At 40.1% G+C, this 21,106-nt stretch overlaps 1 protein-coding gene across 1 annotated transcript in view; it reads right to left on the bottom strand.

Annotated features, from left to right (window-relative positions):
* The window catches only part of C6 (complement C6), a 61,014-nt gene that overhangs the window by 13,175 nt on the left and 26,733 nt on the right, over positions 1 to 21,106 (bottom strand). Inside the window, exons 9-15 of the mRNA XM_045904178.2 lie at positions 16,710 to 16,832; positions 9,815 to 9,981; positions 7,752 to 7,977; positions 6,669 to 6,840; positions 6,322 to 6,433; positions 2,849 to 2,981; positions 1,711 to 1,899 (exon numbers count right to left, since the gene is read on the bottom strand). Of these exons, the coding sequence (XP_045760134.1) occupies positions 1,711 to 1,899; positions 2,849 to 2,981; positions 6,322 to 6,433; positions 6,669 to 6,840; positions 7,752 to 7,977; positions 9,815 to 9,981; positions 16,710 to 16,832 (1,122 nt within the window). The remainder of the gene's footprint in view (positions 1 to 1,710; positions 1,900 to 2,848; positions 2,982 to 6,321; positions 6,434 to 6,668; positions 6,841 to 7,751; positions 7,978 to 9,814; positions 9,982 to 16,709; positions 16,833 to 21,106) is intronic.

The following is a 21,106-nucleotide window of genomic DNA, read 5'->3' as shown; positions in this document are numbered from 1 at the left end:
GAAAGGGGTGGTACCTGGATTCCTGGATAAAGCAGGCTGCCACCCAGAAAGATCCCACCTACTGCAATGAATATTCCTCCTCCAATTACTCAAAATACAATACAAGCTTGTAAACAGAAGAAATCCAGGGCAGTTGCTCGCTGGAGTCTGCCCGTTCTTCCTCTGAGAGTGGACTTTCGCTTTAATAAACTTGCCCACACCGCTCATCTGCTCCTCTGGTCTGTCCTTGAATTCTTTCTTGTTATGAGACCAAGAGACCAAGAAGAGACCAAGAGGCTCTTGCAGTCTCTTTTGGCAACACTCTCTTTTACAGCCTCACGTTTCTGCCCCCACCAGCAGAGCTACAGGTTTATCAGTGCGTGTGTCTCCTAATCTATATATGCTGGTTGTTACTGTAACTGTGAAAATTGATTAACTACAGCAAGTGATAAAATAAAGGAAGAAAGAAGGAGTTCTTTTTATAGAAAGTTGAGAATTTTGAACAATTAAAAGTGATTTGCAAAAATTTTGCTTTAACTGGGGATAAGACTACTGTAAAAGATTATGAAATATATAATATGAAATATATATGTGATAAAATATATATGTGATAAATATATATATTATATAATATATAAATATAATATAATATAATTTTATATAATATATATTATATATAAATATATAATATGAAATATATATGTGATAAAAATATATATATTTCATATATATGAAATATATAATATATATATATAAATTTAGAAGCCTTCTCTAGTCAACTTGTTTCAAAAGTGCCTTTAAGTTTTTACCTCTCTTCAAAACAATGGTTCTCAACTCTGCATGCATTCTGGTTAGCTAGAAGAGATTTTAAACAAACACCAAATACCAGGCCCTCCCCAACTCAATGACATCAGAATTGCGGGATGGGACCTAAGCAGAGGTGATTTTTAAAAGAAGTGCCCCATCTGGAGTTAAAAAAATATTGTTTTAGAGGAACTGATATGGGATAACATAGATGATGAATTATGCATTTGTTTTATTTGAGGAAGAAGTCTTGGAACTCAAACAGAAGACTCTTTAGAAAATAAGAGCTTGGTCCTACATTGGAAAATGAGTGAATAATCGTGCATTTCTATATTTTAAGTTAAAACAAAATGCTTAGGTAGTTAAAAACTAGTATGCATTACTCTTTTTATGGCTCTCCACTTTAACCACATTTTCAGTTTACCATTAATTCTGATTTTATTAGGGCGCCTGGGTGACTCAGTCGGTTAAGTGCCTGCCTTTGGCTCAGGTCATGATCCCAGGGTCCTGGGATGAAGCCCTACGTGGGGCTCCCTGCTCAGTGGAAGTCTACTTCTCCCTCTCTCTCTGCCTGCCGCTCCCCTTGCTTGTGCTCGCTCTCTCTTCTTCTCTATCAAATAAATAAATAAGATCTTTTAAAAAAATTCTCATTTTGTTAGATGTTAAATTCAAATATTGAAGCATCTATTAAAAAAGAAAATTGACCTCACTCTCTAAAGTTTGAAGATATCTACCTGACCAATAACTTCTTATTTGCTATCTGACCTCATCATGACACAGGTTGAAATATAAAACCCAGCCCTTAGTGGAATCTTCTGCTTTCTCCTCCCAAAACACACTCAGGAAATAGCACCACTGTGGATGCTATGCCACCAATCTTGGGGGGCACCATCTTAGCAGACCCCAGAATCCTGAGCTGCTACTCACCTTTCTCACAGGTGAGTGAGTTTGAAATGGGCGGTGTCCAGGAGTCCTCACTGCATGTGTACCTTGATGGCCCAGCAACAGCAAAGCCTTTGGGGCAGGTTAGCTCAATGGATTCACCAATTCCATATGATCTCTGAAATGGTGAGATCGTTAGAACTTCCTGCACAACCGGCTTGAGGCACTGGGTCTCTGGAGGCAGAGAAACATTTTGGATTTGCTTAGTGGAGCAGAATACTCAACATATATAAGCAGACTTTAGGCAGCCCAAGAGGTGATTTTAATGCGACTTACTGCATGGGTGAAGCTTTAATGCCACGTTTTGATCAGAAAACTGGGGGTGGGGGGGTAGAGTTATCCCAGGCTTCCCCTGAGAGACTCCTCCACTGTGACACTCCCTTTAGTTCCATTATCTGAGGTTCCCTTGCTAAGGAAGTCACTCCAGAAACTTCCCACTTTCATTACATTATTGGGACTTTTTCCTTTCAGGACATATTTTTTCCCCTCTTCTCCCCAGTGTGTGTTCCCAAGAGCAAGCCACCACAATGTGGATGACCAGAGGCAGACGTCCTAATTGACACTGGTCTCAACTCTGCTTCATGGGGCTCCCTAATAACTCTTTGGGGTCCCTACTTGAGCCTTCTGGGAATCTTATTTTGACTTTACTGTAGCCTACAAATGGATCTGTGTGGAGCCTACAAACTTCTCCTCTCTTCCTTAGTAAAGGATGTGAACACGCTCTAAGGAGAAAGCTGCATTTCACATAAAATCCCATTTCTGATTCATAAAGAGTGTAAGTATCATTTTCTTGGGACTCATCAATTTGCATGAATTTGGACACCAGGCAAGGCAGAGGTCTGAGGTTCGATGTAGTTAGCTGACTTTTGGGATTTCTTTGTAAGCACATGCTTTGTAGTCCTGCGTCTATGAAGCTAAGATACAGGGGCATGAGAACTGAAATAGGAAGACATTTTGAAATTGAATTTTACCAGATGAATCCTATTCTGCTTCGCTAGACCTTTTCACCAGAGTTACGAAAAAATCATACAAAGTAGTGATCTGAGGGTGGGATTTTGCTCTAGTTATATGGGGCACATTCATTCTTTAGAGCAGTCATGCAAAAAGTCTGCCCGCGTCTCACGTTGGCATTCCACATCTCCTCGCCTCCAGGTCCTGTCTGGTAAACATCTGAAGTACTGGTATCCAATAGTTGTGAATCCAGTAAAGCATGAGATTTCAACTTCTTCCCCAACTGAGTACAGTTTCTTCTCATTCTAGAATTAAAGCAGAAACCAACAAATTATCAATGCCACAAACGATATCCCTAAACACCTCGGGGTAGTCCTGGATTCTTCCCATTCCTTCACTCCTGGATCTACTCAGTCACAGGGCTCCTCTCAATTTCTACTTCTAAACATCACTCAAAGTTCTCTCTTTTCCTTTGCCATCATCACTGCCTTTGTTCATGGCATTTATGATCTCTTACAAGCACAACTTTCTAACTGGGCCCTCTTCTAATCCACCTTCCATATTGCTGCTCTAAATTGATTAAGATTTTTTGTTTGTTTGTTTTTGTTTTTGCTTAGAAACTTCCTCCCCACTGGATATGGCATGGCCTATTACTGCAAAAATTAAAAACCTATATACTTCCCCTATAGTGGTTATAAACTGATAAAATAATATATTCTATATATGCAGAAAATACAGGGATTTGCTGTGGGGCTAATTGACTACAAATCATTTAAAAGTGTTACTCAAACTATGGACTCTGAGAAACAGACTGAGGGTTCTAGAGGGGAGGGGGGTGGGGGGATGGGTTAGCCCAGTGATAGGTATTAAAGAGGGCAGGTATTGAATGGATGTTATACGCAAACAATGAATCACGGAACACTACATCAAAAACTAATGATGTAATGTATGGTAATTAACATAATATAATAAAATTTTAAAAAAATGTTACTCAATTCCTAGTAACCCAGGGGTCATTATATATTTTCCCAGTTATGTGTAATTAAAGTACAACTACTGTCATGTAGGAGTTCACTAAAATCTTCAAGATAAAATGGGTTTCACACTTCTTAGTGTGGAGTATTAGAGTTAACCCATTTTACCATCCTCACCTCTCACCATTTGCTCCTGTAAAACCTACCCCTCACAGAACAAAACCATCTGCCATTCTTTGAACGTAATATTCTCGCTCATGCCATCATGTCTTTATCGGGTTGTTCCCTCTATGCTCCACACCTTCTGTCTTCCCTTCTCTCAGGACCCAACTCAAATAGAATTTCCTCTGTGAGAACCTTCACTTCCCCAGCTTCCTGAGATGCACCATTCTCTCAGTTCTGGGGGAAACTGGTACAAAGCCCTATTTTTATAATGTGTGCTACCCTGCAGTTTCATTCCCCACCCATGAGTGGCACCACCACTGGAAGATTTCTGCCTCACACATCTTTACAAAGGCTTAATAACTCTGTTGAAAGAATGCAAAACACTATCCTTCTTAGGGGGCAGTAATATAACAGTCTTTTTCCTTACTGAGTGGAAGAAAATTGCAAAGAATTGACTAGGAAGTTATTCTCTGTGAACCGAAATCACAAATTTTGAGGGAGGTGGAAAAAAAAAACAACTCGATTGTCAACTTTTGTTATTACTTGGCCACACAGTTCAGCTTGTCTCCTGGAAGATGATTAATTTCCTGACTACAGAAAGATTATTCTACGATTGGTTATTACGGCTGTGGCTTTGTTTCTAAGGGAAATGGACTAATGAGTAGCATTAACGATTTCGATGTTTTATTCAAAGGCTGCACATTTCTTCTTGCATTCCTCCCCAAATAAATGATGTTCCTAAGCTTCTGCTTCTATTTATCTTATGAGGCTGTAACCTGTAAGTGCACGTTGCAACCATCACGCTTCCACCAACACATCTGCTAGACTGACCGAGCAAGGAAACTTTACCTAAAGTCACCGTTGCTTGCCAACAGGGATGGACAAGTACCTTCCTGGGCAATGACACGGTTGCTCTAGCCTAGAATGAGGCATAGCTGCCTCGGTCTGGGAACAAGGGGTATTTTGCTACTTGCAATCCCAGAAGGTGCTCATTAGGAAAGATCCAAGTTGTATCACTTGTGAGTAAAAACTACTGTCAGTAGAGATTAGGTCTTTAATAAAGAAGCAAAAGAGAACAAAAAGTAAACTTATTCATAGGAAGGGAAACAGATCATCTAATTTTATAAAAAAGAGTCATTCGAATAATGAATCACTGCTTAAACCCTTTGTGTGCTTTTAAAATTAGAATGTTGATCATTTTAACAGTTTTTGTGAAACTGCCGGCAAAAACAGGTTAAAAAATTACTTGGACCTGACCAAATGTGATTTTGAGGATTATGCTCTAGGCCAGGGACTAGCACAGCTCCTCTATAAGGGGCCTCCGTAGCCCAGAGCTGTGACCCCTCACCTCCGCCACCATAGATAATACGTAAGTAAATGAGTGTGATTGTATTCCAATGAGACTTTGTTAAAAAAAGAAGGAAAGAAAGGAAAACAGATGGCAGGCCAGATTTGGCCTGTGGGCCATAGTTTGCTGACCCCTCTTCTAAAGGACTCTTTCCCACAGCGCGGCTCTGGACCAAGCAGCAACAGTATGACCTGGGAACGCGTTAGATAGGGCAGTTTCCGGACCCTGCCCAGGACTTGTTGGATCAGAAACTCCTGGCATGAGACCCAGCAATCCGTGTTTTAACAAGCCCTCCAGTGCACTGTAGAGTTTGGGAATCTGTGTTCTAAGGACTAAATGACATTACCTCACTCCAAAATATTTCCTCCCCTTAAAATCTTTAGGCAGAAGACGAATACGGAAGGGACATTAGCCCGGACTATGCTCCATAGATATTAATTTGCTGGCATTGGAGAATTGAGGGTTATTGATCTTTGATCATAAATATGATACAGTTGAAAAAGATTAATTTAAAGGCTTCACTGAGTTAAAGAACGCTAAAAAAAATTTTTTTAAAGGTAAAATTGATTAGAAGCCTGCCTTCTGTGATCAATTTTAAATATTATATGTCTCTAATTTATATCTAAAACCACTGACCTGTCTGACAAACATATTTAGTTATTGTAAATCATAGAAACATTGTGGCTCAATGAAAAAAGATAAAATTAAAAGGTATTAAAACCACACTGACTGCTTAAGAATTCTACAGGTTTCTAACCTAAGGCATTACAGATTCCACACCTCCTGTGACTAGGTTGCTTCTCTGAAAACATGCTCAGACTCAGAAATAAACCGTCAGATCTTCAGATTCTCACAAGTCATCCGAAACTATATTGTGGCCAAGCTCCACTTTCCACTCACATAAGTGGACCCTTAGCTTAGGAACCGGTAGCACCAAGAAATGCAGGCAACCTGCTGTCTTTGGTCTAACAACCAGGTGTGAAGACCTCTCCAGGGAATTCAAGACAGAGGCGTGGTAGAGAGTTTTTAAGTATTAATTTTTAAGTCAACGGAAGATGATTAAACTGGGAAAACAATAACCTTAAATAAAAGAAAATGCATATTTTTTAAATTCTATCTTTTGGATTCCAAACTTGAAGTGAAGGTCAGGATGCCTACCCGGATAAATCCATTTTCCGGAGGAACTGGCCGAGGACACCCGGAATCTGATTCTGTCTCAGGGAGGTCTATTTCTCTCACTTCTTCATCATCACTGACACATGGCTGTCCACTAAAAGGGAAAAGTAAATATGTGTGTATAATGTAACAAATGTGTGTGTGTGTATATATACAAACCATTTACATGTGTATGTGTATGCATATATATACAAGTGAGAAAACATTAGAGAGGAATGGGTAGCACCAGATCCACCAATACCCCACTAATACACTGTGTTGGAATAGGTAAAATTCTGATTCTTTACTCAGCAGTAAGAAAATAAACATTCCCCATCACGCATCCCTACTCGTTCTCCATGATTGAAAACGTGCAGTGCTCCTCTTGCCGCTTCTCGCCCTCACAGGGTTTCCCTCCTTGCTGGGGGGCAGGGTTGTTGCATTCTCGGGTTCTGGATCTCCTATAAGTAACATCACACGTGCTCCAGGAAGACCAGCAGCTCCAGCTCCCATCCACCGCATCTGGAACACAGGAAGCATCCCCGCCCATCCCGGTGCAGCTGAGAGAGTGTGGGGGCGGGGGAGGGGGGTGAAGCCGGGCCGACTTGGTCTCCTTGCTTTTTAGCTTTGTGATTCTTTGAGGAATATCACAGGGCTATTGTGAGGATTAAAAGAAATTACCTGTGACAAGGGCCTGACACCTTGCCTGATTTCCCTTTCCTGTTCCCACAGCCTGAATAAAATGGCAACAATTATGAATCATTTTCAACTATCTGCAACGTATCACACACACATATATAAATATGCATGCACATATGTATAAAGACGAACTTCTTCTGAATATATATATCAAATTACTTTCTTAAACGTAATAGAATACATTCTTACCCCCAGGACACATCCCCTTTCTGAGCAGGATTACAGGTAGCCATGAAGATGACTTAACCCCGTATGAAAACTTTGGTGGGGGCTTAACTTATCTCCACTTACAAAGAGATCGTCATTCTACATTATACTACAGAAGAGACTTATAACAAGAGTATCACATACTTTATTTTATAGTATGGTTTATTATTTTATTTATTTTATGTTACAGGCATTGTGTTGCCTATTCTCTCTCTCTCTCTCTCTCTCTATATCTATATCTATATATAAAAACTTCAGGTACATACTGGCATTGTCCCCATTTGATGGATGAACGGATTGAGGCATAGAGGGGTTGGGTGACTTTCCCAGGGTTACACAGCTGGTGGGTTACAGCGGAGCCTCACTCTCACCAGGGCTGTTTGACTTTAGGGTCTAATTTTTCACAGGCTTCTTTTCCTTGTGAGTTTGCATAAGGTGGAAAATAAAACTTTTGTTTTCCTCGACCAACCTAGAACACCTTCTGGAGGGGAAAAGGGGCCTCCCCCCAGGAAGTCACGGATACTCACTGGATTTATAGTCGGGCGAGCGTCTCTCACAGTTGTCTCCGTAGGTGCCGCTCTGGCAAACACACAGACACTCGGTCCCCGAGAGCGTGGCGCGGCCATTATTAGGGCACGGAGCGCACCGGCAAGGGTCAAACCTGGCCGCGTAGTCTCGAAAAGCTTTCCTGAGGTTGCTCCGTCTTGTCACCGCACAGGGGATGTTTCTCACCAAGTCCGTGATGGGAGCAAGCTAAGAGCAGATGGTAGAGAGGAGGTGTGGGCCACCACATCCCTTGGGCATTTGTTGCCATCACTGCTCAAATCTCATGGACGGAGAGGAAAGGTCTGGAAAATCCCACACTTCAAAGGGATTACTGTACAATATAGCATATTTGCCTATTGAGCCAGCGGAGAAAAACCCTCTGCATGAGGGCAGGGAGTTTCTTTTCTTTCCCTTCTAGAGAGGGCAGAGCAGCTATCTGCAGGATTAGCTGGCTTCTCTTGTCCCTAATGTGATGTCTCTGGGGCTTACCTTCCCTGGAATTCTGGTAGGAAGGAAGCCTCACGGGAGGTGTCGCTAACTTGGACTTACATCACGTTATTCAGTAAGCATCAAATGCATGCCTCAAGTCACTGAGAGGGGTGACCAGGAATCAGGCGGCTCATGCACGCTCTGCCAAAACCTCATTAGGTTTGATTCAAGCAGAAAAATCCAGAGAGGGCGAAGAGAGGCTTTCTGTGTTCTTTTTTTCCAGGAACAGGATTGGCTTTTGGTGAGACCAGATGAGAAAATACGGAGTGGGAGAGATGAACTTGCCCGTAGGATGAATGGAAGAATTACAGTAACACATAATGGAGCTAACGCAAAATCAGAGCTCATTTTATTAACATTTTAAAACCTCCAAGGAATGACTATGTAGTGAAGTGTATGAGTCACAGGTGTCCAGATGGGTGGCCAGATCTCATTTTCCCATCATAGCCTGTAGAGCTCAATGTATCTTCATGTTGCATGTAAATTATTCTACTTCATAATGATCGAACTCCTTTATCTTCATTTAAATGAAATGAGCAGAATAGCTTCTTTGAAGGCCTTAAACATGTGCTTGTTTTAGTCGAAACTGGTTCTAAATGGCATATGACAGATATGTGGGCAAAGTACTCCATAAATAATAAAAATTACCTTTTTATGTAATCACAACAAATACAGGACAGGTAATTTTAATCAATGGTGATAGAAACAGAGAGCCAAATGGGTCTAAGATCCCATTTATCCCACAGAGCTATAAATGAAGATTTAGGCGTGTTCATGAAATAAAAAGTTGTAAGAAAAGTACACAAATCAGATTTATTGTATAGATGGGGAGCTGAAGAGCACTACTTAAGGCAAGTTTGAAGAATTGTATTTACTAAATTCCCCTTCCTGAGGGTGCCTGTGTGGCTCAGTCGGTTAAGCATCTGTCTTTGGCTCAGGTCAGGATGCCAGGGTTCTGGGATCGAGTCCCGCATCGGGCTCCCCGCTAGGTGGAGAGCCTGCTTCTCCCTCTCCCTCTGCCTGCCACTCCCCCTGCTTGTGCTCTCTCTCTCTCTCTGTCAAATAAATAAATAAAATCTTAAAAAAAAAAATTCTCCTTCCTGGTATTTTATGTATGCTAAGATTTCTAAATACTGTACCAGAGGATGCTCATTTGAATAGCAAATGCAATCGATGTGTAATTTAACATTTTTAAAAAGGTACATTGTGCATGCACACTAAAGAAAGACTTTTCCTTTATCATCTGCGAGGAAAACGGAAAAGGAATTGCATGGTGCGCAATTTGGGCTGCTAGAGAACCACTTTAGCTCTCTTACCCATAATATTTCTTTCTTTTTTTTTTTTAAAGATTTTATTTATTTATTTGAGAGAGAATGAGAGAGAGAGAACACATGAGAGGGGATAGGGTCAGAGGACGAAGCAGACTCCCTGCCGAGCAGGGAGCCCGATGCGGGACTTGATCCAGGGACTCCAGGATCATGACCTGAGCCGAAGGCAGTCGCTTAACCAACTGAGCCACCCAGGCGCCCCTACCCATAATATTTCTGACTCTTACCTCAAAGTCAATCACAGCAGGATTCTCCTTTACTGATTCTAACCACTCGGAAAATTCCTTCTCCGCAGGACCAGAGTTCCCCTTCTCCCACACCAAGGCGGCGGCGTACTTACTCCTCCCGCCTCGAGTCAGGGATATGGATTTCTCTGCTCCCTGCAAAACCGAACCTGCAAGGTATTTCAAGAAAATGACTCCTTTAGCTTTACTGCACATTCAAACTTTAAAGAAAAGCCTATTCGCACAGGAGGAGAAGTAGATGGTAGTCATGTAGCTCCATTAAATAAGTTAGTGAAAAGCAAGAGAACACTCCTCCTCATCCCTACAGGGAGTTTAGTAATAGAAATGATAACAGTGTTAGCAGTTACCTTTTTTTAAGCAACTTGTATATGCTAGGCACTTTGCACTGATTGCCTTAAGTTATTCTCACAACAATCTTGAGAAGTAGGTATTATAAACACGGGCACTGAAGCTAGAGGTAATTTAGCCTGGAACACATGCACAGTTAACTGGGGGTGTGGTGGGGAGCAGCCTGGGGTGTAAATGCAGCCCAAGTCCAGGCTACTCAGCTCCCTGCTCTTGGATGCCAAAGCTCCCGCTTTTGATGTATATCAGCATATGTCTTGGGCCTTCAGAATAACACAGATCACCTGGTTTCTGATATCCAATCAGTTGACTGCCAGGCTGGAGATTTCCATTTAGAGCAGAAAGTTGATAGAATGCTTTTAAGCTTAAAGACAGGTGCAAAAGCACAACTAACCAAAGAGAAAGAAAAAGTTAAACCTCAGGTTAAGAGTTGGCACAATGTTTCTTTAGAAGCAATGACATTTACCGTACACAGCACAGATCTTTTATACAAAATTTCAAAAAAGAAATTCCTATGAACTAATGATGTCTTTAACTAGTAAGGGTAGAAGCTGACTAATAGGAACATAGTGAGAAATAAAAGCAAATGAAGAGGAGGCTAGTGATATGGGTGAGAGTTAATGGCATTAATTTGGTGTTTATTCTGCAGTACGGATTAGCCATGCCTCCACTGTTTAGAAATTCTATAGTAAGAGTCTAGAATGATCAGCACAATGGGTGAAATACTCTCTCTGTGAAGAAAGTAGTATAATCCTGTTCAAAGTGAGGTTGCATAAGATAACACAGAGGGGTATAAGGAAACATTTTAGAGGTTTTTGTATTTATTTTTCATGTAAAAAAGGAGAGAAATTAGTGTTTGCCAATATATCATGTACCAATGGTCAGTAGCTCTGACACGCTATTCACATTTGGCTTGATACCATGTATTTCATGAATGGGTTGACACGTACGAGTTAATATGATAAGCATGGGATCCTGAAAAAGGAGTGAGCAGTAAGTCCATTTACCGCTGGAACAGAACTAACTTTCTTTTTTTTTAATTTTATTATGTTATGTTAGTCACCATACAATACATCATTGGTTTTTGATGTGGTGATCCACGATCCATTGTTTGCGTATAACACCCAGTGCTCCATGCAGTACGTGCCCTCCTTAATACCCATCACCGGGCTAACCAATCCCCCCTCCCCCCTCCCCTCTAAAACCCTGTTTGTTTCTCAGAGTCCATAGTCTCTCATGGTTCATCTCTCCCTCCCGATTTCCCTCCCTTCATTTTTCCCTTCCTTCTCCTAATGTCCTCCATGCTATTCCTTATGTTCCACAAATAAGTGAAACCATATGATAATTGACTTTCTCTGCTTGACTTATTTCACTTAGCATAATCTCCTCATACAGCAATTCAGTAATGTGGCAGGATACAAAATCAATGCACAGAAATCAGTTGCTTTCTTATACACTAATAATGCAACTGTAGAAAGAGAAATTAGAGAAACAATTCCATTTACAATAGCACCAAAAACCGTAAGATACCTCGGAATAAACCTAACCAAAGAGGTAAAAGATCTATACTCTAGGAACTGCAAAACACTCATGAAAGAAATTGAAGAAGACACAAAAAGATGGAAAAACATTCCATGCTCATGGATTGGAAGAATAAACATTGTTAAAATGTCTATGCTACCCAGAGCAATCTATACCTTCAATGCCATCCCAATCAAAATTCCAATGACATTTTTTAAAGTGCTGGAACAAACAATCCTAAAATTTATATGGAATCAGAAAAGACCCTGAATCGCCAAGGAAATGTTGAAAAAGAAAAACAAAGCTGGGGGCATCATGTTACCTGATTTCAAGCTATATTACAAAGCTGTGATCGCCAAGACAGCATGGTCCCGGCACAAAAACAGACATATAGACCAATGGAACAGAATAGAGAACCCAGGTATGGACCCTCAACTCTGTGGTCAAATAATCTTTGACAAAGCAGGAGAAAACATGCAATGGAAAAAAGACAGTTTCTTCAATAAATGGTGCTGGGAAAATTGGACAGCCACATGCAGAAGAATGAAACTCGACCATTCTCTAACACCATTCACAAAGATAAACTCAAAGTGGATGAAAGACCTCAATGTGAGACAGGAATCCATCCAAATCCTAGAGGAGAACATAGGCAGTAACCTCTTTGACATCGCCCACAGCAACTTCTTTCAAGATACATCTCCAAAAGCGAGTGAAGCAAAAGCAAAAATGACCTTTTGGGACTTCATCAAGATAAAAAGCTTCTGCACAGCAAAGGAAACAGTGAACAAAACAAAGAGGCAACCCACAGAATGGGAGAAGATATTTGCAAATGACACTACAGATAAAGGGCTGGTACCCAAGATCTATAAAGAACTTCTCAAACTCAACACCCAAAAAACAAATAATCCAGTGGAACAGAACTAACTCTTGCAAGTGAACAAGTGGTTTAAAAAGATTCCAGGAAGGGGCGCCTGGGTGGCTCAGTTGGTTAAGCAACTGCCTTCGGCTCAGGTCATGATCCTGGAGTCCCGGGATCGAGTCCCGCATCGGGCTCACTGCTCGGCAGGGAGTCTGCTTCTCCCTCTGACCCTCCTCCCTCTCATGTTCTCATTCTCTCTGTCTCATATAAATAAGTAAAATCTTTAAAAAAAAAAAAAAGATTCCAGGAAGAAAATGCATATTGAAGATGATACCAATAGTGCAAACATAAGCAAAACCAACTAGTAGAAGGAAGAACAGATGTTTCTACTTCTTACACAAGCTTCTCGTAAGCCACTACGTGAGACTGACACCAAAGCTGCCCAAAACATATCAAAAATTTCAAGGAGTTTTTAATGAAATATTAATTTTTCATTATAATATGAGCAAGACAATGAAAAATTCTGTTTATTTCATATAGGCTATCTTTCAAAATTTTCTCTTTTCCACATTTGTATATATTTTTGTGCATAATATATTTTTAGAATACTACATTTATAAAGTTCGTTAGTATTTTTTTAGTAAGTATATTAGGGATATATAGTAAAAAAGTTTTAATGATATCATTATAGATTTAAAAAGTTTGGAGTCCAGTGATTTAATCAAATGAGCTCAGGATTAGACATAGACAAATTATGTTTTTGTGCGTGTTTTACTCTTAAATGTGCTTTGATTTTAGGCAAATTTTCATCATGATTAATAAACATTTGTTGAGAATCTGCTATATGCCAGGTTGAAGACTGAGAGAAATGTAAAATATGCCTTTTGTATTTGAAGGACTTAGACTCAATAAGGAGACAAAATAGGTACATAACTAATATTAGCAAAACTATAGAGAAATAAGAAAGGAAGGAAAGAAAGAAGGAAGGAAGGAAGATAAGAAGGGTGGGTAGGGAAGGGAAAGAAATGTGCACAAAAAGAACATCAAAACAGTTTGGCTTAGTGTTACAGAGTGGTACAGCAATTCAGGATTCCTGAGTTAGGTCCATGGAAGAATTCTGCGATCTTAGGCACTTAGGGAGGGACTATGAAAGGACTCTGAGGCAAAGCTAAGATATGGTAGGGGACAATGCCTTCCCAGAATGGGCAAAGACCTGGAATGAGGGGCGGATGGTGCCATGTTCTGGAGACAGTGCCCATGGACATCTGCTTGAGTTGAAGTTGAAGGTTCAGGTAGGCAAAGAGCACAAAACAGAGAGGATCTGGATGGAAAGTCAAGAAGATTGGACTTCATTCTCTGGGTTTAGAAATGACTACATTCCTTAGAACATTTCATTTTGAGTTGGAGAGTTCACACAATTCAGGAGTATTAGCAATGTGTCACCTGGGTAGCAATGGATAATTGATAAACCAGTGTAGAGACCATTGTAATAGTTTCTGATTTTGCAGTGTCCTCACCTTATTCCTACAAGCTGAAAACTGTGGGTCCATATTTGACATTTTCTCATCTCTTTGTTGGATGAATTTTGTAATTGATAATTGAGCAGGTTTTTTTTTCAGTAAGTACTCAAGAATGTATATTCTCAGAATTCTCTCATGTTTTGAGATGTCTTCCTGTTACCTTTATATAGGAAATTACTTTTTTTTCCTCTCTCAGAAACTTGTGGACTTTATTGTCTTATAGCATTGAATTTAGTTATGGAGAAGTCTAAGGACAGACAGATTTTGTCATTTTTGTTGTTCTGTGGGAGACTTGTTCTTTCAGTCAAGATAATTGAAGAATTCATTTTTAAAATCTTTGTATTTAGTAAATTAATTAGGTTTTGTCTTGAAGTTATATATTTGAACAATATTTCTGATGCATATAATCAAAACAAATTTGTTCCTTTATTTTAGGGATATATTCATACATAGTTGTGTATTTTTTTTCTTAACAGTTTTCCTCTTTGATTTTTTTGGGGATTTCTATTTCAGGAACAAAAATTCCCACAGATTAAGTTATATTTGTCATTTCATTTCCATTAGATTTTCCTTAATAACTGTTAATACCTAAATTTTTCTCTGCATTTATTATCAATTACTTTAAATCCTTCATATATGTGATTAACTTTCTTGGTTTTATTTTCAGGCGATTATACTTTGTTCTTGCAGCATCTAATTTATTTAGAACTATAATGGTGATATTTTTGAATGTTTGTTTGTCTTTGTACCTTGCTTTGAAATTTGCCTTTTCAATTAATTCTCAAAATCTTTTTGTCTCTGAGCACTTGATTTATTGAATTCACATTGTTGTTTAATTTATTGCATGAAAAACTGGTATAGGGCTGGGTGATAGACATTGGGGAGGGTATGGTCTATGATGAGCTCGTGAATTGCATAAGGCTGTTGAATCACAGACCTGTACCTCTGAAACAAAGAATACATTATATGTTAAAAAAAGAAGAAAATAGCAAGAAGGGAAAAATGAAGGGGGGAAATCGGTGGGGGAGACGAACCATGAGAGACGATGGACTCTGAGAAACAAACTGAGGGTTCTAAAGGGGAGGGGAGTGGGGGGATCGGTTAGCCTGGTGATGGGTATTAAAGAGGGCACGTACTACATGGAGCACTGGGTGTTATAAGCAAACAATGAACCATGGAACACTACATCAAAAACTAATGATATAATGTATGGTGATTAACATAATATAATAAAATTTAAAAAAAAGAATCTATATCCATTCTTTGGTTTTATATTACTAGATTATTCATCTGTTTTGCATGTTCTTTTTTTCCTTTTTTTTTTCTTTTTTTGCTATAATATGAGCGCATAGTTGTCAAACCAATGCTTATTTTGCTTCTGCTTAACATGGGCATATACATGTAGATCATCTATATGGTCTGATATTCAAAATTATCTGTTTATTGTTATAGTAAATATTTTTATCTGTTCCTTGTCTGTCTCCCTAGGAGAATATAAGCTTCATATTTTAGGAGTTTCTGTGATTCTGCACAACCCATCGTTGTTAGCAGGATGAGCAGCCATCAGTCAGGCAAAGTCAGGGAACAAGAGAACTTTACACAGAGGAAGGAGTTGTTTATAATGGCAAGGCACAAGAGAAAGCATGACTTATTTAGGAGACTATATAGTTTAGCTAGGCAGAGAGGGAGAGAGAGAGAGGCAGGAATTTATCTTTAAGGTTTTGTGAAACCATGACATGTTTAAGGCATGAGAACTGCATGATAAGGTTTGCCTTGGAAAAGTTTCCCGTCACAGGAAATGTGTAGAATAGATTGGCAGAAGGCATCAGGAGAGGCAAGGGGACCAGTTAGGAGGCTTCCACGGTAATCCGGGTTGGAATAATGAACAGAGTGCATGCCCATGGAAATGAAGAGATGGGGGTAACTGGGAGAAATATCAAGGATGTAGAGTGATTACTTATTGGATATGGAGGCTAGAAAGAGGGCGAAATTAAGCCAACACTCAGGTTTCTGGTGTGGTTGCTGGAGCCTTATTTACATACTTTTCTTAGACACTTTTTTTTTTTTAAAGATTTTATTTATTTATTTGACAGAGAGAGACAGCGAGAGAGGGAACACAAGCAGGCGGAGTGGGAGAGGGAGAAGCAGGCTTCCCACTGAGCAGGGAGCCCGATGCGGGGCTCGATCCCAGGACCCCGGGATCATGACCTGAGCTGAAGGCAGACACTTAACGACTGAGCCACCCAGGCGCCCCTTCTCTGAGACTCTTATCAATCTGTATTTTTAATGGTTGTTTATATGTGTAGTTTGTAAGCTCCTTGATAGGAAGGCCTGCTTGACACCCATCTTTACATTACAATGTCTAATATTGAGTTCGGTCCATGGGAAGAATCGATAAATGTTAAACAACCTAAGTATAAGATCAAGAAAACCTTAACTATTTCCCTTGCAAGTAGTGCTAATGATATTTTATTTTCACCCTCCCCCCCCGCCCCGCCCCCCACACAGAGGGCTCTGAGGTAGATAAATGAAATAAAGGAAAGTTAAAAATAGCAGTCAAGTGTCCTTTGGTACTCCGATCACAGCCACCTGTGGACAGGGTAAGCTGCTAGGAGAGAGTAAGTACTCTTACCTTCGTATTTCTCAGACATCTTGTTAGTGGTACACCGGTGTTCCACTTTTGTTTTCTTAAAACCAAACCTGCGTTTCTTTGTTTCAATCCGGACACAGTTTCGGATTTCTTCCTCTGTTAAACCTAGGAAATGGAGTACAGACAAAACATCCCGAGAATGCACCACTGACAATTCAGAGAAGAGGGGCGTGAGGCTCTGGGCACTGGGGAGCTACAGATACTCTGTATCAGCTTCTATCTTCTCCAGTTCCTGTAAGCTGGAATGATTAACACTGAGGTTAACAATGTTGTTAACATGACCTTCGGCTCAGGTCATGATCCCAGGGTCCTGGGATCGAGCCCCGATTCGGGCTCCCTGCTCAGTGGGAAGCCTGCTTCTCCCTCTCCCCCTCCGCCTGCTTGTGTTCCCTCTCTCGCTGTCTCTCTCTGTCAAATAAATAAATAAAATCTTTAAAAAAACAAAAAAAAAGAGTCTAAGAGAAATATGTAAATAAGGCTCCTGTGTTAACAATGAGGTGAAAGCCCTCCAGATTCAGTGCTTCACAGGCCCTGGGATGATCCGGAACAGAGGAAGTATTTAAGAGTCCCTGCTGTCTCTCCCTTCAGCACTGGCCCTAAGAAGCAAATATAAGGTGGCTGTTTCCCATCCCATGGGGCTCATGTGGGCCTCTCCCTGTTGCCTACACACAAGGAGCCTCAAAGCTTGCCTGTCCTACTGGCCGCAGCCACTCTCTCACCCTGCAAATGAAGAGATGAACACATGTTCTGTGTGGTGCCCCTGTCAGGCCTTCTTTCTGGGCCACAGCTGATTCTGTGAGGCCTGAGTCCACCTCATTTATTCCCCGGTCATCACTTAAAATGGAAATCTTGTTGCTCAGCCCTCCTTCCCTGAACACTCATCCTCATACTTGTCTCCCCTGACTCAGCTGCTCATTCCACCTGTACCTCCAAAACCCTTTTATTTTCTCTCAGAAATTCTGACTTGCTGACCTATGAACTCTTCTCAGTGTCCTCACTGACTATTCTCTTCCTTATCTTCATTCAAGCCTGTACTCCTTGTTTCTCCTGTTGTCTGCGAGGAAGGCGGACACTGCTTCATTCCCAGCCCCGGAGAGCTGGCGTTGATGTCCTCCTAGGTTCCCAGTGCTGCCACAGGATGGGAAGTCTTGTCAAAACCCTGGTACTCCAAGGCTCAGGCCATTCGGCTCTAATGTCTTTAGTTCTCATTGTTCTTGCTTTTTACCAAACCTCCAAGCATCATTTGTTGAAGAATTTGGCCTCTGAGTCGCTCTTTCCCACTCCCACCCTTGCCTGTATTCTCAATGACTTCAAAATCGAGGCGACACGGTGCAGGGAAACAGGTCTGGCTATTTGTAGGCTGAGTTGGTGCCGCCTATCCGGGGTAATTTGAAGAGAATCAATGTTTCCTTTTTCTTTTTTTTAAAGATTTTATTTATTCATTTGAGACACAGAGATACAGAGAGAGAGAGAGAGAGCATGAGCAGTGGGAGAGGCAGAGGGAGAGGAAGAAGCAGACTCCCCGATGAGTCAGGAGCCCGATGTGGGACTTGATCCCAGGACCCTGGGATCATGACCTGAGCCGAAGGCAGACGCTTAACCATCTGAGCCACCCAGGCGCCCCATCCTTTTTCTTAACAGCTTCCTAGGCCTCCTGACCTGCTACCTCAAACACCAAAATTAGAATCCAGATTTTGGTTTTTGTTTTTAATGGAATTTATTTAAATAGAAGTATAGTTGACACAAGAGTTCAGTTTTTTGATTGTTACTTAAAAACTGCCTTGCAAAACACAAGCACACAAGAGATAGAGCTGTATCAGCACCTAAAGTAACCTTAAAGCAAAGTAGTTCCTCAAATCCTGATATTTAGGGGTGTAGATTACAATCAGCAGAGGAGTGTTTTTAGAGCTTGAGGCACAGCTTGGGTGTGATGTTGAAATTGAATTCTAAAGGCACATTCCACTGAGAAATGAGGCCAAGTAGAAGGGGATGGGGTCTGCCTACTTCATGGTATTTTCAATAGTTTGACACATTTGAAGAGATGCAGTATAACTTGGCAGTGAAAAATTCTTAGTTTAAAGTCCTCATATTTACAAGTTTACCATGCATTTGTAACTCTAACCAAAAAAAAAAGAAAAGGTCTGGTTTTCTTTTTTGGGGAGGCTGAATAAATGAGTCATTTTCTTCTGGTAATGTTCTAAAAAGTAGGTCAGTCCACTGTTTAGGCCAGGTTAGGAATTTAAGGCATCGTTCCCATCCTTTTTAAATTTTTTCATTAGGTTTTTATTATTTATAAATGAAAATTAAATTTTATGTGTCCAATTTATTAACTATAACATAATTAATTGACTATCAACTTAGTTAATTTCATTTTCTGAGGGCTAACGGAGAATCTTGGAAGATTTGAATGATGAATCCCTCTTATGAGCCACAGTGCCAGTCACGCAGTGATTAAAATATCAAGGCTTCATCGGTGAATTTCTGTATAAGTCTTTCTTCCCCTGCATTTCCTGTAGCTTGCTCTCTGACCTCTACCCAGTTGCTGGATGCTGCAGCACTTGGCCTCTCAAACCTGAGTGTCCCTCTGATGTAGCAGAGGGACAAGTATTTCAGAAATGTCCTCAGCTACTCTGATGGGGCGAAGGTCAACAGCGTTAGTCAAAAATGTCATACAGATAAATGGTGGGGCCTGTAATTGTTCTCTAGTTTAGAGTAAGAAATGACTTCTCAACAAAAGGAGTTTAAAATTACCATCTTGCATATTACGATATTTTAATTGTTTAATGTTTTTGCTGTATTTCTGAAATTCTTTTCACCTAGCACACTGAAGCAATCAGTGTGAATCAACTTTTATTCAAGCTTTTAAATTGATTATGGGACATTGAACAATAGAGGAATAAATGAAGGATGCAAATAAAAAAGCAATTTAATTTTGTTTTCCTCTTCTTGAGGGAGAAAAGGTACTATGAAATAGTCAGGTCATGTTTTTGAAATTAATGACAAGGGATACAATTCTTATTGAATAAAGCAAATAAAACCTAAGCCTATACTCTAGTTCTATCTTACGGTTAAACAAAGAAAGAAGAAATGGAAAAGAGAGAGGAGGAGGCCAGAATATATATTCACCTAGAGACTGGGCAAAAACAGGTAAGCATACCCACCAGAGAATTCCATTTTATTAAGATTTGTTTCTTTTTTTTTTTTTTTAAGATATTTATTTATTTATTTATTTATTTGAGACAGAGAGAATGAGAGACAGCATGAGAGGGAGGAGGGTCAGAGGGAGAAGCAGACTCCCCGCCGAGCAGGGAGCCCGATGCGGGACTCGATCCAGGGACTCCAGGATCATGACCTGAGCCAAAGGCAGTCGCTCAACCAACTGAGCCACCCAGGCGCCCTTAAGATTTGTTTCTGTCTGGGTGTGCTTCACCTTAACCACAATTAAAACTGTGTACCAGTATTATTATTGTGACACAGAGAAATATATATGTGTATATATATATATATATATGTATATATATACTTATTGAATATAAGAACATATATTACATATACAAATATTAAATATAGAAATATATTTAATTGAATATACATATATACACTACAAAGTGTATATAAGTGTTTTATATATATATGTATATGTATGTGTGTATATGAGTATGTAGGTATCTATGGTCATATATTTCCAGTTTCCTATCACATCTCAAACTCCCTTCTTTTCCTTATTATGTGCACCTGTTTCTACCTCTATTTACAGAGAAAGACATGGAAGGTGAGAATATTTCAATAGGAAAGGATAGCTCCTCACTTCATTTTGGTCATGGGTCTTTAACTATTAAAACCCTGGATGGCTGATTAAAGATTCACATAGTTCTTTAACTGACCTGATCGCTAAGCCTTTAGAGGCTTTGCTCTGAATGCATGATGAGTATAGCTGATCAAGTGAGAAACTATTCTCTGGGCTACAGCAGCAAGTGACCAAAATAATTTCATCCCAGGGGTGAGATGAAAACAATCAAGGGTTTTCCCCCCAACCATTTTTGCTCAGCATTAATGTGGTATTCTCATGGCAGAAGATACTAAATTCATCATACAAACATTGCTCCAGTGGAACATTAGGGTTAGGCAATGTGGAAAGCCCAGCACAGCATAAATCTTTTGGATTTCAGTAACTCTGTCAGGTAAAAATTTTTTAGGCTCTCTTACTGAAAGTCCTTCTCAAAGACACTTATCCCATCTTCTTTCTTAGGAAAGTAGACCATGAGGGATATCTAGTCATTTAAAATTTGGAATAACTGAGGGCAGCCACATGAAACATTAGTATTTGCCATCATGAGATGTAAGAAAGGGATTGACACTCTCTTGACCCCAGGGTGGGA

The sequence above is a fragment of the Mirounga angustirostris genome, unplaced genomic scaffold (assembly GCF_029215605.1).
Source record: "Mirounga angustirostris isolate CCGP_5_RB_7025 unplaced genomic scaffold, mMirAng1.0.hap1 SCAF_7, whole genome shotgun sequence".
In the NCBI taxonomy this organism is placed as follows: Eukaryota; Metazoa; Chordata; class Mammalia; order Carnivora; family Phocidae; genus Mirounga; species Mirounga angustirostris.
The sequence above is the reverse complement of the archived record's forward strand: the minus strand, read 5'-3'. Positions and strand labels throughout refer to the sequence as shown.